Source organism: Myxine glutinosa, chromosome 1, assembly GCF_964187855.1.
Source record: "Myxine glutinosa chromosome 1, kmMyxGlut1.1, whole genome shotgun sequence".
NCBI classification, from domain to species: Eukaryota; Metazoa; Chordata; class Myxini; order Myxiniformes; family Myxinidae; genus Myxine; species Myxine glutinosa.
The window spans coordinates 192,489,358-192,503,862 of NC_136261.1; the positions used below are offsets into that span (position 1 = coordinate 192,489,358).

The window sequence follows — 14,505 nt, forward strand, 5'->3', positions numbered from 1 at the left end:
AGTCTTAGTGTGTGTGTCTTAGTCTTAGTGTGTATGTATGTGTTCGTCTTAGTGTGTATGTGTTCGTCTTAGTGTGTGTGTGTTCGTGTGTGTTCGCCTTAGTGTGTGTGTGGATGTGTGTGCGTGTGTTTGTCTTAGTGTGTGTGTGGATGTTCGTCTTAGTGTGTGCGGGTGTTCGACTTTGTGTGTGTGCGGGTGTTTGTCTTAGTGTGCGCGTGGGTGTTCGTCTTAGTGTGCACGGGTGTTTGTCTTAGTGTGCACGGGTGTTTGTCTTAGTGTGCCACGCTGTTCGTCTTAGTGTGCCACGCTGTTCGTCTTAGTGTGTGCGGATGCTCGTCTTAGTGTGTGCGGGTGTTCGTCTTCATGTGTGTGCGGCTGTTCGTGTTATTGTGTGCGGGTGTTTGTCTTAGGGCGTGCGGGTGTTCGTCTTGGTGAGGGCTGGTGTTTGTCTTAGTGTGTGCATTTGATCGTCTTTGTTTGTGCGTGTGTTCATCTGGGTGTGTGCGGGTGTTCGTCTATGTCTGTCTGTTTGTGTGTGTGTGTGTATGTATGTGTGTTTGTCTTTGTATATGTGTGTTTGTCTTTGTGTGTGTGTGTGTGTGTGTGTTTGTCTTTGTGTGTGTATGTGTTTGTCTTTGTGTGTATGTGTTTGTCTTTGTGTGTATGTGTTTGTCTTTGTGTGTGTGTGTGTGTGTGTGTTTGTCTTTGTGTGTGTGTGTTTGTCTTTGTGTGTGTGTGTTTGTCTTTGTGTGTGTGTTTGTCTTTGTGTGTGTGTGTGTTTGTCTTTGTGTGTGTGGGTGTGTTTGTCTTTGTGTGTGTGGGTGTGTGTTTGTCTTTGTGTGTGTGTGTTTGTCTTTGTGTGTGTGTGTTTGTCTTTGTGTGTGTGTGTGTGTGTGTGTGTGTGTTTGTCTTTGTGTGTGTGTGTTTGTCTTTGTGTGTGTGTGTTTGTCTTTGTGTGTGTGTGTTTGTCTTTGTGTGTGTGTGTTTGTCTTTGTGTGTGTGTGTTTGTCTTTGTGTGTGTGTGTTTGTCTTTGTGTGTGTGTGTTTGTCTTTGTGTGTGTTTGTCTTTGTGTGTATGTGTTTGTCTTTGTGGGTGTGTGTTTGTCTTTGTGTGTGTGTGTGTGTGTTTGTCTTTGTGTGTGTGTGTGTGTTTGTCTTTGTGTGTGTGCGTTTGTCTTTTTGTGTGTGTGTGTGTCTTTGTGTGTGTGTGTGTGTCTTTGTGTGTGTGTGTTTGTCTTTGTGTGTGTGTGTGTGTGTTTGTCTTTGTGTGTGTGTGTTTGTCTTTGTGTGTGTGTGTTTGTCTTTGTGTGTGTGTGTGTGTGTGTTTGTCTTTGTGTGTGTGTGTTTGTCTTTGTGTGTGTGTGTTTGTTTGTCTTTGTGTGTGTGTGTTTGTCTTTGTGTGTGTGTGTTTGTCTTTGTGTGTGTGTGTTTGTCTTTGTGTGTGTGTGTTTGTCTTTGTGTGTGTGTGTGGGTTTGTCTTTGTGTGTGTGTGTGTGTTTGTCTTTGTGTGTGTGTGTGTGTGTCTTTGTGTGTGTGTGTTTGTCTTTGTGTGTGTGTGTGTGTGTGTTTGTCTTTGTGTGTGTGTGTGTGTTTGTCTTTGTGTGTGTGTGTTTGTCTTTGTGTGTGTGTGTTTGTCTTTGTGTGTGTGTGTGTTTGTCTTTGTGTGTGTGTGTTTGTCTTTGTGTGTGTGTGTTTGTCTTTGTGTGAGTGTGTTTGGCTTTGTGTGTGTGTGTGTGTTTGTCTTTGTGTGTGTGTGTGTTTGTCTTTGTGTGTGTGTGTGTGTGTGTGTGTGTTTGACTTCGTGTGTGTGTGTGTGTGTGTATGTGTGTGTTCATCTATGTGCGATTCTGTGTGCCGCCGTATTCTCTCCATCTCTCCATCTCTCCTCCCCCTCCCACTCCCCCTTTCTTTCTCCCTCTCTTTGCAGTTTTCAATTTTCGGTGTAATTTTAACTTGTTGGTGCAATCTCCTTTTAAATCGGTACCTTTTTAAGTAAAACGAAGTTGGTTTAGCTTTGTTTTCATGCCATAATATTAGGCCCAGGGTTTGGTAATTTATTTTGGATATGTCACCAATTTTGGATATGTTTGATATTTTGGATATTTTGGTTGTTTGTGTTTCAGGTGTAGTTTGAGTTTACCTGAAAGAAGTAGAAAAGAAGAGGACGAGTTGGGGGAGTGGTGAGAAGAGAAGGCCGAGAGGGTGATTGGGAGACGGAGGAGTGTACTGAGGTCTGGTGGGTACATAAAGGTGGTGAGCAAGGAGAGTGGTAAAGAGGTGAGGGTCGGCGGTGAGGACGATGGAGTTGGCCCACAGTCTGCTGCTCAATGAAGAAGCACTCAAGCAAGTCACAGATAGCAAAAAGCCTGTGTTTGTATTCAAATGGCTGCGGTTTCTTGACAAGATTCTGGTGTCCGCTAACAAGGTACGCGCTAGTTGCCTCATTTGTTACAAACTAACTTCTTGGTTCCACCTGTATTTACCTTTCATATATATTTACTCGACTAAACCTTTTTCTTAATGAAATGAATGAAAATATGTTCTCCAATCATGCAGTGCTGCTCTTGCTTCTCATGTGTCTGCACTCTTGAGTCTCTCCTCCTTTAGCCACCTACCATCTGCTTGGACGTGGACAAACGTCGCTCACTCAACTCTGCACATTCTGCTCCGTTTGTCTCGTCAATGTTCAAAAGCCCTAAATCTCAACGAATGCCATGAAAATGTCCCTGGACATATTCCAGGCATTCAACGTAGTTTGGCATCTTGCTCTGCTTGTCAAGATCAAGATCAAGATCAATCTGCTTGTCAACACTGCCTGTGTCATAAAGTCTGTCTTTGTACATAGATTCTCACACAGTCAAGACAGTGTTGGGCCCAGTCTTGTTCCTCATTTCCATGAACGTCGCTTTGGAAAATGTTGTCTTCCTTTTTTAGACATCAGAAGTCAAATAGCAAAGTTAGCCTCGACTGGGCATTCTTTGTCGTTCCAAGTCATTCCTTGAAAAATCAGAAATACTCTTAGCCCACAAGGCCTAAGAGGTCTAATAAGGCTTTTCATAACCTGTTGGTCCATAGTTCAATGGATTACTGCTCTCCCTTATGGGTTGGCTTTTCAGCCTGTTTTCCTTTGATTAATTGTTGTGTCCAACTGTGGCCTCACTGTCAGTGTGTTGCCTTATTGTCCCCCGTCGCACCGCGGAGCGAAAGGGGGACTATGGTTTTCCCCTCCCTCCGTGCGTGCGTGCGTAAGCGAAGGACCGAATTCTAATTTGGTGTGTGGGTGCAACTAGGCATATGGAAGAACCCTATTGAAAATTCGGTCGCCACGTCAAAATCCAAGATGGGCGCCGCCATGTATGTCTGAACCTTGTGAGTGGAATATCTTGAAAAAGAAATGAACTACTAACTTCTAATCTGGTGTGTGGGTGTATCTGGGCATAAGGAAAAACGCTATTGAAAATTGGATCGCCACGTCAAAATCCAAGATGGCCGCCACCATATATGTCTGAACCTTGTGAATTGAAATATCTTGAAAAATAAGCGAAGCACCAACTTCTAATCTGGTGTGTGGGTGTATCCAGGCATAAGGAAGAACGCTACTGAAAATTGCGCTATTGAAATTGCGCTATTGCAATTGGGTCGCCACGTAAAAATCCAAGATGGCCGCCTTGCGTCTTCCCCACTTTGTCGACTCACATCACTTCACCGACGGGGGACCTCGGCGTAACGCTTGTATTTCTCTGTCACCTTGCTGTTCTATGATCCTCAATTTTGCGTACCAAAAAAGTGGTTTCCCTGAAATGATAACTTGTGCTTGTGTTGAAACATATGTGTCACCGCCTCTTAGCTGCTTTTGTTCACACTGCGACAGGCGGATGTGCGAGAGAAGCAGAAGCGTTTGGTGGAACAGTTAACCAACCTATTACTCGATGCTCCGGGCCCTCCTACGCGCCGGTTACTCGCTCGGAACATGGCGGCAATCTACACCATTGGAGACACCTTTACTGTTTTTCAAACTCTTGATCGCTGCAACGACATCATTCGCAGCAAAGATGATTCGCCCAGCTTCCTGCCAACCAAGTTGTGAGTGTCTGTGTTTGTATCGTTTTACAGCTTGCTTTTACATTATATTGTGAATTCAGCATAGGCCGAGTTTGCTCTTCAATCTTAATGCTTGTTTTTGGTCTTTTCTTTCTTTCTTTGATGTCCTCTATCACATAGTCTTGTTCAAATGGTCTTCCTCAAACCAGCTCTTCCTCTCTTTTTATGTTTATGACTTTAGACCTGCTGCTCCATTTTTGTGTGTCCCAGGGCAGCTGTGGCATGCGTGGGTGCACTGTATGAAAGCCTCGGCCGCATGCTGGGCAGTACCTTTGCTGATACCGTCAACAATCTGCTAAAAGCTGTGAAGAATGCAGAGGTACACATTTTCATAGGACTGGATTAATTTATATGATTGGGTGATTAATTTTTCTGTTGATCGAGTTATTATACCATAATTGAGGAAAAAAATGTATTCTAATTTTTATGGTGAAAACAAAGAAGAATGCATTCTTTTTTTTATGCCTCTGCCGACGAAGTCGCCAGAGGAATTTTGTTTCCGAGTTGTCCGTCCGGCTGTCCATCCGTCCCTCTTTGCATCCGTGATAGGCTTTCGTTACCGCGATAACTTTAGAATGGCTGAAGGGATTGAAGTCAAACTTGGTACAGGTATGCATAATGATGTAAAGATGAACTGATTCGATTTTGGGGTTACAAGGTCAAAGGTCAGAAATCCCATTTGGTAAAATTCCTCTTACTGCGCTAACTCGTGAACCAGTGATGGGATTTTGGGAAAACTTGGTATAAGTTTATATTATGATGCAAAGATGAACTGTTTCGATTTCAGCATAAAGGTCAGAGGTCATGTCAGGTAAAAAATATGATACTTGAGAACAGCTGAAGGGATATAAATCAAACTTGGCACAAGTGATGATGTAATAATGTGGGCGGATGCATATTGGTTGATGTCGCGATGTCAAAGAGTGCCGTTCTAGTTTAAATTCAATTAAATTCCACAAAATTGTTAATCTAGGTATTATGGACACAAAATTGTGGGATTTTTGAACCTCTATTCCCACTATGTGCTTCAAACATGATTTTTCTCTCTAATCCCACATTCCTCTACTTTCCTTTGTCTCAACTATCTCTCCTTCTTCTTTTCATTATTTAACTTTTTCCACCCTTACCCCAACATCCATTTTCTAGGATTGTATTCTTGATGTCATGGACATTTTTGGTCATGTGACATTTGATAACAACCATTGATTATAAAGCTGTGGAAGTGGTTATTTCTTCGTCTTTTTTTAAACACTGGCTACTCACCTTTAATCACGTGATGACTGAATTCACTATATTAAGAAGAGATTCCACTTGTTGTATTACAAATGAAGATTTTGTTAGTTACTGAAGGTGGGCAAAAGTTATGCTTCCACCCTTTTCTGTCTGTCTGTCTGTTTGTTCGTCTATGAGAAAGATATCTCAAAAAGGTATGGACGGATGCGGATGAAATTTGTTGGACAGGTTGGGTGTGTGACGAGGATGAATTGATTCGATTTTGTCGTAGATCCAGATCAGGATCCAGATACTATAAAAAAAAATTCTAAATGATTCTTCACCATTGAGAGATAGGGCCATAAACAATATATAGCATGACATCTTAAAAATTTATGGATGGATTATGATAAAATTAGGTCGATGAGTTGGTTAGGTGACAAGAACAAGCCAATTTGGTTTTAGTTCAGGTCTGAATCTAGATCTGGGATACAAAATGTAAACTGTTCAGCCTGGCAGAGGTATGCGCACTATGGAGTGACGTTGGTATTGTACAAGGCATACCCTTTCCAGTGGTTCAATGTTTTGATACTGTGTTGTTTGTTTTCAGTCTCAAGGTCGAAGTGAGATTATGCTGAGCTTGGAGAAGGTTCTGGCTGGGTTGGGTGGTGCTGCTGCTTCTTGTCATCGAGATATCTACAAGATAGCTCGGTCGTGCTTGAGTGACCGCTCGATGGCCGTCCGCTGCGCAGCTGCCAAGGCAAATTTGAGCACATTCCTGGTTCTGCACCTGCAACTGGCACCTGGTTCATCAAGTTTGAAGTTTCTGATTTGACCTGTTTGCTGTTTCCTTCTGAACATGTATCTCATAATGTTGGGTTTTACTGATTCAAATATCAAATACTGTATTTATTTGCCTATTTATGTTAGTGATAATGTTTTTATACTGTATGTAACATGCTGGCTCCTTCACGATAGTTGGTCAATGTGGAAATGAAACAGACGTGGTCCTTATGTCCATTTTGCAGTGCCTGTTGGAGCTGCAGAAGGAGGCGGTTTTTTTGTGGACCACTGAACTGGAAAATGTGGCAACAGTTTGCTTCAAGGCACTTGAGGGTTCCACTTATGATGTTCGTGTTGCAGTTTCTCAACTCCTCGGGACTGTCCTCGCAACTGCTGTTGGTCCAAAGCAGGCCGCTGGTCAGTAGATATTTCATTCGCCTTTAAGCTATCTAGCCTGGGTTTGAATCCCGACCCAGCTATAAGCTGTCATCCTGGCCTTTCACAGGCATGATGATTCATCAATGTGTGTGCCGTCCCTTGGATGGACGTTAAACAGGCGTCCCATCTGCCAGCATTCATTGGTGGACGTTAAAGATCCTATGGTGTTCTTTGCAAACAGTAGATGAGCTATCGTCAGCACCATGGATAAATTACAAATTCCTGCCCCAACTAGCAGACGGCATTGCATCAGCGGCACAGTTGAGCCCTCAACCAATGATGCTACCCCGCAGCCTTGTACTGCATACAAACGAATATCAATGAAAAAGTAGATATTTTACCTGGACAGAGATGGACCAGTAATTGTCTCCGATTAAAATCAAGTTTTTATTGATTTTATTGATGTTCACCTGTTTGATGTATATGATTGTCCATTCAATTTACCAATTTTGTTTTGTTGTTTTACTCATTTATCTTATATTCTATGCGAGCAACCTGTTGTCCATACTTGGACCTCTTTTGAACCCCTAAGATAAAAAAAAAAAAATTCTCACCCCTCTAGTGTGTGTGTGTGTGTGTGTGTGTGTGTGTGTGTGTGTGTGTGTGTGTGTGTGTGTGTGTGTGTGTGTTACGAGCCTTTGCCAGGTATTAAAAAAAGAAGATATCTTGTCTGCTAACCCCAATTTGTTGACATTAAATATCTTACTGCGCCATTTTTTTTGCATAATAAAAAATTGCTGAGGCTCATTTCAAAGCTAAACAACTGAGGGACGAGATGCCGACATACCGGCAAGGAAGCAAAATTGGGCAAGGATTGATGAATTAGACAAATAACAAATAAACACAGGCAGGACAATAAGTTGTGATGTGTGGACAGGACATCGGAACACAGGGGGATAACGAGACAAAGGATGTGGGAGTCGAGAGGAAAAGCTGATAAACAGGATATGTGTGGAAAGGAGTACAGGAGCACTGTCAGAAGATATAGAAAAGATGAAGAATATGGGACATCACAAGATTGCGATGGAATGCAATTTTAAAATGACTGGAATGAAGACCATGACTAACTGACATAGAGATGATTCCACAGTCAGCAGAAGAGGGACACAAGAATGTAGGTGAACTTTGATTTCGGTAGCATAAGCAAGCATGGGAGGCTCTATGAACATGTACGACCTGCCATGTGCTATAGGAGAACAAAGAGCTGAAAAGGGCACAGGGGGCAAGACCAGAGATGAGGTGATAGAATACCAGAAAACTACTACTTTACCTAGATGGCATCCAGAGGTTCTCTAATGCCTCCCAAAGATGTTCTATTCCTGGGTTATGTATTTGTACTCCTCTGCTTTAACAGCTGTAACTGCAGCCAAAGGTTTGGCTTCGCCTGTACAATTACCACACCTTGTGCTTCATTCTTTGTCGGATGGTCCTCATTTATAGAAAATTGGTTTAAAGCTTCAAGATAATTTGATTAAAGTGAGGTACATCAACTTCCACACTCTATTCAATCCCACTCCTCCGTCTAGGTATTCAAAACAGCTGTCCACCACCATCTCTTATCTTTCCCCATATAAAACCTTGATATTTTCTACCCCCATTAATCTACCCTAAATCCACTTCCTTCAAATTCCCATTTCTTTCCTGGAAGTCATTGTAGTGTCCATCTTGTTTATCCCGTGTACCCCGCCCAGCCCTCTCCCTTACACAGATCTCCTGATGTCCTTGGTCCCTACTGGTGTTGTGCTTCCCTCTCTCCCCTCCTCTTGTCTCCTGCTCCCTTTATTATATGTTCTATGTGTTAGCTCTTACACGAGCTTCGACTGAGTACCGAAAAAAAAAATTGAGTGTGGATGAAAGCACTCGAGCTATTTGCCTTCGGCTTTCTTAGTAGGGGATCAGACTTTCTGCGAAGCGGAGGGGAGATATTTAAAAGGGGCACCACCATCAGCCATAACATTCAGATCATATTTTACTTTTCTTCAATAAGTAGATTTTCTTTTATTTCTGTTACCCATGTTCAGCCCAAATTAAATTTATATATGTATAAGGTCTCAATATTTATGAGTTCCTAATGTTTTCTGAATATATATTTTTTGCTAGGGGAGTGGGGACCACAATGCTTGGGGTGGTACACTATCATTAATGGGTTTGAATTCTCTTGGTGTAACAACGTTGTATGAAATCTTGTAGTTTAAACTAATCAAAGTGAAACTACTTGTTCTAATTGTGGGATTATTGTAAATCCTAAATTTATTCGGCAATGTCTTTTGGCAAGCGGAAGTATTCATCTGCTCAAAATGTGACTACATATCTTTTTGAGGTTCAATTTGAACAATTTTAAAGTGTTTTCTAAAGCAAAGTTGATTTTGGGAGTCATTATAAGCACGAGTGTTCTTGTACATAATTGATGTTGTGATTTTTCTTAACGCTCTCTTTCATAATATGTCTCCATTTGCATTTCCAGTGATGCGTCCAAATATGCGTCGTGTAAGTGTGGATGAAGCACTCGAGCTGTTGGCCTTAGGCTTTCTTCGTGGTGGATCAGGCTTTCTGCGAAGTGGAGGGGAGATGTTAAAAGGGGGCACCACCATCAACCGTGACGTTCGAGTTGGAGTCACCCAGGTGCAATACTAGTAGTCGCAGATGTGCCAATATCTACTTTTTTCAAATATTCTGTGTTCTCATTTTGGTGTTCTCTCTTCTCTTTTCTTTGATTGTTTTTTTCTCTCTCCTTTTTTTCATTTATTCACCTCACAATAATTTATCTTTGCCTCTTTTTCTTACCTCCTTGTTTGCTCCATATGCTTTAATTCCATTGCTGCCTGCTCTCTCACCCACTACTTGGTTAAACTGCATTGGGCATCCACCATCAATGTTATCTGTCACATCCATTGAGCAATTTTAGACATTTTGATTATTTGAGTTATGGACCCTTTCTCTCGTTTTTGAACTTACAAAACAAAAAAAAACAAAAATGTCTTGCTGACAAATAAAAATGGAGCACATCAACACAGATATGAGGTACACTATTACTATTACACTAGTAATATGAGGTACACATAAATATCAGTAATACACTATTACTGATATTTATAATACGTAGAAAGAGCTTCATGGGATCTTTTCTGCATTCTCTTGTATTCTAATATTCCTCCATATTTTTTAGGCGTACGTAGTTTTTGTGTCGACTCTGGGAGGTACCTGGTTGGAGCGACACTTTCCTCCATTTCTATCCCATGTGCTTGAACTGGTTGCTCAACCTCGTGCTGCACCCACACATGTTGAGGCAGTGTACTCCCGTCGCTGTGTCTCTTTTGTGCTACACGCCACCGCCGGTGCCCTTCTTGGAGAGAAGGCGCAGGTGGCTGCTGCACTTGAGATCTGCCATGCCATTGGCAAGCAAATGAAGGCTGTCGGTAGGTTTATCAATGCCATTTGGTTTGGTTGGTTGTTGCATGTTGCACAGCTGTAGGTAAAGGTCACTGATATCATGCAGAAATACCTACCCTTGGAAAAGTTTTGTAATCGTTATGTCTTCATCTGAAAAGAGACCAACTTACAAATTTCTAAGCTTTGAAGGACATGTGACACTCTTTCGTATACTACTTCAGCACAACATGAGCAACACCATCTCTAATCAATGAGATTAGTATGTCAAACCAAATACCAAAATGGATCTAGTCTGGAAAACGTAGCTTCGATGAACCAGAAGGAGGAACTGCACGATAAAAATCAAATGCACACAAACCCGATACCGGAAGTTTTTTGTGTGTTTCTTTGTTTAATGCCTTCATTTCCACGGTCCTCATACAACAATCCTTAATTTCCACGGTCCTCATATTTGTCATCTTTATCTGTGCAGCCTTGCACTATTCCAATTTTCTTTGGCTTATTTAGCCCTTTGCTGGTGCTTTTCATATCTTAGCCATTTTCTCTCTCTCTCCCTCTCTTCCTCTCTCCCCCCTCCCTATCTGTGCTCCCTTTTCCTTGATTACCATAATCCTCCTTAAACAAATTAAAACCACCCCTATATTCACTTCTTCTGATTCCTCCCACTCCCCTTCATTAGTTCTTCATGGTGAATGCTTGTTTGTGCTCGCCAGAAGCATTCCTGGGAACCAGATACCACCCCAGTAGCGCTAAGCTATCACATATCGCACTATCTCGATGACACGCATTTGTTTTCCACCTTTATTTCCTCATCTTCTTTTCTCACCCTTTCCATTACCAGTACCCTTCCTTCATGTCCTTTTTGGCCTGAAATCAACGTAACTAAAACTCAAAAATGAAAAGCTATTGGTACTATTGCCCCATCAGTCACCGATTACAGGAACTTGTGTACTCTATTTCCCGTTTCATTCATGAATTCTTGATTTCCACATAAATGACCTTTATTTGCAATGCAAGTCAACATGTAGGATGAAGATATGCAGTGTATGCTTTTAAACAAGTGCCATGCATGGATTTAATTAATGAGTTTGGGTGCTGTGTGCAGATGCCGCAGTGAGTGATAGTAACACAGATGCTCGCGTAGGTACCACTGATGTCTCTGCTTCTCAACACGTGTTGGTCTGTGCACTTCGTGAGCTCGGCTGCCTTCTGCACAGTCTCAGCACCAGTGCCGCTCCACTGGTGCAGGATCCACACAATGGTGTGGTGCTTTCTCTTTATGGTTTAGTTTGTTCAGTTTACTTTTGCTTTATTTCTTTGGTCTCAATGGTCTTAATGGTCTCAATCTCAATGATTTATTCAGTCTCAATTCAGAAATTATTTCTGATTATCAACGATGCATAGCATAGTTCTGCCTTCATTGGCCATTACATATACTTTAGACTCACTGTGTATGACCCATGATGTCACAGCTTGTGAAAGGGGTGTGTGTAAAATGACTCGTGATTCTCACTGGCAGTTGTCATATAATGACACGTGCTTTATTTGGAACCACAAACAACATCTGATCATCTGTAACAGACCCTAATTGTTTGATAAATTTTTGGGTCATTAATAAAAAAAATTCTTATGGTATAGCAAACAAAATAAAACTTTTGTATAATATTAATTTGTATACTTTTTGTATACTTTGTATAATTTAATAATAATACATTTTGTATAATAATAATAGTAATAAATTTTTAATAATAAATAATAATAATAAATAAAGTAAAAAAAAATAAAAAAAATAATAATATATAATTATAATATAATCTTACTATAATTCACCAAATGTCCGTCAGGCCGTCTGTCTGTCCGTTCGAAGGTATCGCAAAAACGGCTGAACCGATCGCAACGATATTTTGGGTGGGTAATCCTAGGACTCCCTGGAGTAAAATAGACTATTGTGGGGGTTACCCCATTGAGACACAATCCACAGGCACAGGACCAGTGGGGCTATTGATGGTATGGGCGTGGCGTACGCTCGGTTGTTGGAGCCACGCCCCCTTAAGAGTGATTTTGTGTTATAAAAGATGCATGAGTTCCGGTCGCGAGTTAGTTCTGTTGGAATAAAGGAGCTTTGAACAAGCTGAGAAGTGTCTCGCCCTCTCGTCATCCGCAACTCCTACATTGGTGACCCCGTCTTGCTCTCGAATGTTTTCGGAGCTTCAAACGAACATGGAGACAAGCGCAGTTTCGATTAAACTGCCGGAGTTTTGGGAACGACAAGCTGCCGTTTGGTTCGCACAAGCTGAGGCCCAATTCGCCATTCGGAGCATTTCTGCTGACGACACGAAGTATTATTATGTCGTGTCTGCGCTCAGCGGCTCCACTGTGACCAGAGTGGTGAGCCTTCTCCAGGATCCTCCGAAGGGCCGCAAGTATGAGACGCTAAAGGTGCTGCTGCTCATAACCTTCGAGCTCACTGAGGCCGAGCGCGCCCGCCAGCTACTTTCTCTACCCGGGCTGGGCCACTCCAAGCCGTCGGAGCTTATGGACCACATGTTGTCTCTCCTGAGCAGCCACCGACCATGTTTCCTCTTCAAAGAACTGTTCCTGCAACAGCTGCCAGGCCAGGTACGGACAGCCTTGGCCAACTCGTCTGTTAAGGATTTCCGCGCCCTGGCCAGGGAAGCAGACAAGTTTTTCTCCGCAGACAAGGCAAGTCCGCAAACAAGACAGCAATGTAGTGCAGCTGCATGGGACCCTGGCCCCGTCGAGCCTACGCCGCTGGCGGACACCGTCGCGGCCGCCAATACGGCCCAGTGGCGGAAGGCCCCAGGCTTGTGCTTTTACCACGCAAGGATTGGGCCCAAGGCCAAGGCATGCCGGCCACTCTGCAGCTTCAGCGAGTCGGGAAATGGGGTGGCCGGCGCTCGTTAACTGCCATGAGCGTCGGCCGTTTGGGCAGTTTGTTGTTCATTTCGGACACCGACTCCGGACGTCGTGTCCTTGGCGACACAGGGGCCCAGGTGAGTGTTCTACCTGTGTCGGCATCGGACTGGGAGGCCGGGAGTCACGGCCCCGCCCTGGAAGCCGCCAACGGCAGTGCTATTCAGACTTTTGGCAAACGGACCGTGGCGGCGTGGCACTGTGCTTTGGCGGGCAGCGGTTTACATGGGATTTTGTCACGGCGAGGGTGTCCATCCCCTTGCTGGGCACTGATTTCCTCTGCACCAGCGGCCTATTGGTGGATGTTAAAAATCGGCGCCTCATTAATGCGGAGACATTCAGTTCACTTCCATGCTCGCTGAGCGGGTCCACCTCGACAAGGCTTGCGTGCACGCTCTCCACCTCTGATGAGTTTGCCCGCCTCCTCACCGAGTTCCCGGCCCTTACATGGCCCACCTTTTCGGCCATTGCCGTCAAGCACGGGGTGGAACATCACATTCCGACCACCGGCCCGCCTGTCTACGCCCAGGCTCGACGCCTCGACCCGGCGAAACTCGCTATCGCAAAGGCGGAGTTCGACATGTTGGAGCGTCTTGGCATCGTGCGACGGTCTGACAGCCCGTGGGCCTCACGTCTCCACATTGCGCCGAAGCCGGGTGGCGGTTGGCGCCCATGCGGGGATTATCGCTGCCTTAACGACGCCACTACGCCCGACCGCTACCCAATTCCGCACATCCAGGATTTTTCTGCCCGCTTGGCCAGTAAAGTTTTTTTTTCTAAGGTGGACCTCGTTCGTGGTTACCACCAGGTCCCCGTCCGGCCGCAGGACGTTCCTAAGACCGCGGTGATTACACCGTTCGGGCTTTTCAAATTCCTCCGTATGCCTTTTGGGCTCAAGAACGCGGCCCAGGCTTTCCAGCGCCTGATGGACAGCGTGTTGCGGGATTTGCCGTTTCTGTTCGTCTACCTGGACGATATTCTTATCGCCAGCGCTTCCAGGACGGAGCACATGCTTCACCTCCGAGCGCTCTTTGAACGCCTCAGTCAGCACGGCCTGATCATTAACCCGGCCAAGTGCTTATTTGGGGTGGCCTCAATTGACTTTCTCGGCCACCGCATCACGAGGGAGGGGGCCGTCCCACTGCCGTCTAAAGTGGAGGCTGGGAAGGATAATACGGTCGCCGATTGTCTCCCCCAGTCCATAGCTGGCGCGGTTCACCTTGGCACCGACTATGCCCGCATAGCGGCCGATCAGATCTCCGACCCGGATGTCCAGGCCTGCAGGGCGGCAGTCACGGGGCTTCGACTGTCTGATGTGCCATTCAAGGAAACGGGCGCTACGCTACTGTGCGACGTATCTTTGGGACAGCCTCGCCCCGTCGTACCCACCAGCTGGAGACGGCTGGTGTTCGATGCCGTCCACGGTCTTTCTCACCCGGGCAGGAAGGCGTCGCAAAATTTGGTGGTGGCGAAGTTCGTTTGGCACGGGCTCAGGAAGGATGTACGCGACTGGGCCAACACCTGCGTCGAGTGCCAACGCTCGAAGGTGCATCGCCATACCCAGGCCCCATTGGCGCCATTCACAGTGCCCGAGCGACGGTTTGACCATGTTAACGTGGACCTGGTAGGGCCCCTCCCCCCCTCGCG

The 14,505-nt window shown here is 44.6% G+C and overlaps 1 protein-coding gene across 3 annotated transcripts in view; it reads left to right on the top strand.

The window, feature by feature from the left end:
• The window catches only part of HEATR5B (HEAT repeat containing 5B), a 96,470-nt gene that overhangs the window by 1,305 nt on the left and 80,660 nt on the right, over positions 1 to 14,505 (top strand). For all 3 annotated transcript variants that reach the window (XM_078781728.1, XM_078781729.1, XM_068124387.2), the window contains exons 2-9: positions 2,124 to 2,425; positions 3,872 to 4,083; positions 4,312 to 4,420; positions 5,924 to 6,073; positions 6,342 to 6,513; positions 8,999 to 9,156; positions 9,701 to 9,950; positions 11,030 to 11,185. In XM_078781728.1, coding sequence (XP_078637854.1) covers positions 11,078 to 11,185 — 108 coding nt within the window. In that variant the 5' untranslated portion in view covers positions 2,124 to 2,425; positions 3,872 to 4,083; positions 4,312 to 4,420; ... (3 more) ...; positions 9,701 to 9,950; positions 11,030 to 11,077. The remainder of the gene's footprint in view (positions 1 to 2,123; positions 2,426 to 3,871; positions 4,084 to 4,311; positions 4,421 to 5,923; positions 6,074 to 6,341; positions 6,514 to 8,998; positions 9,157 to 9,700; positions 9,951 to 11,029; positions 11,186 to 14,505) is intronic.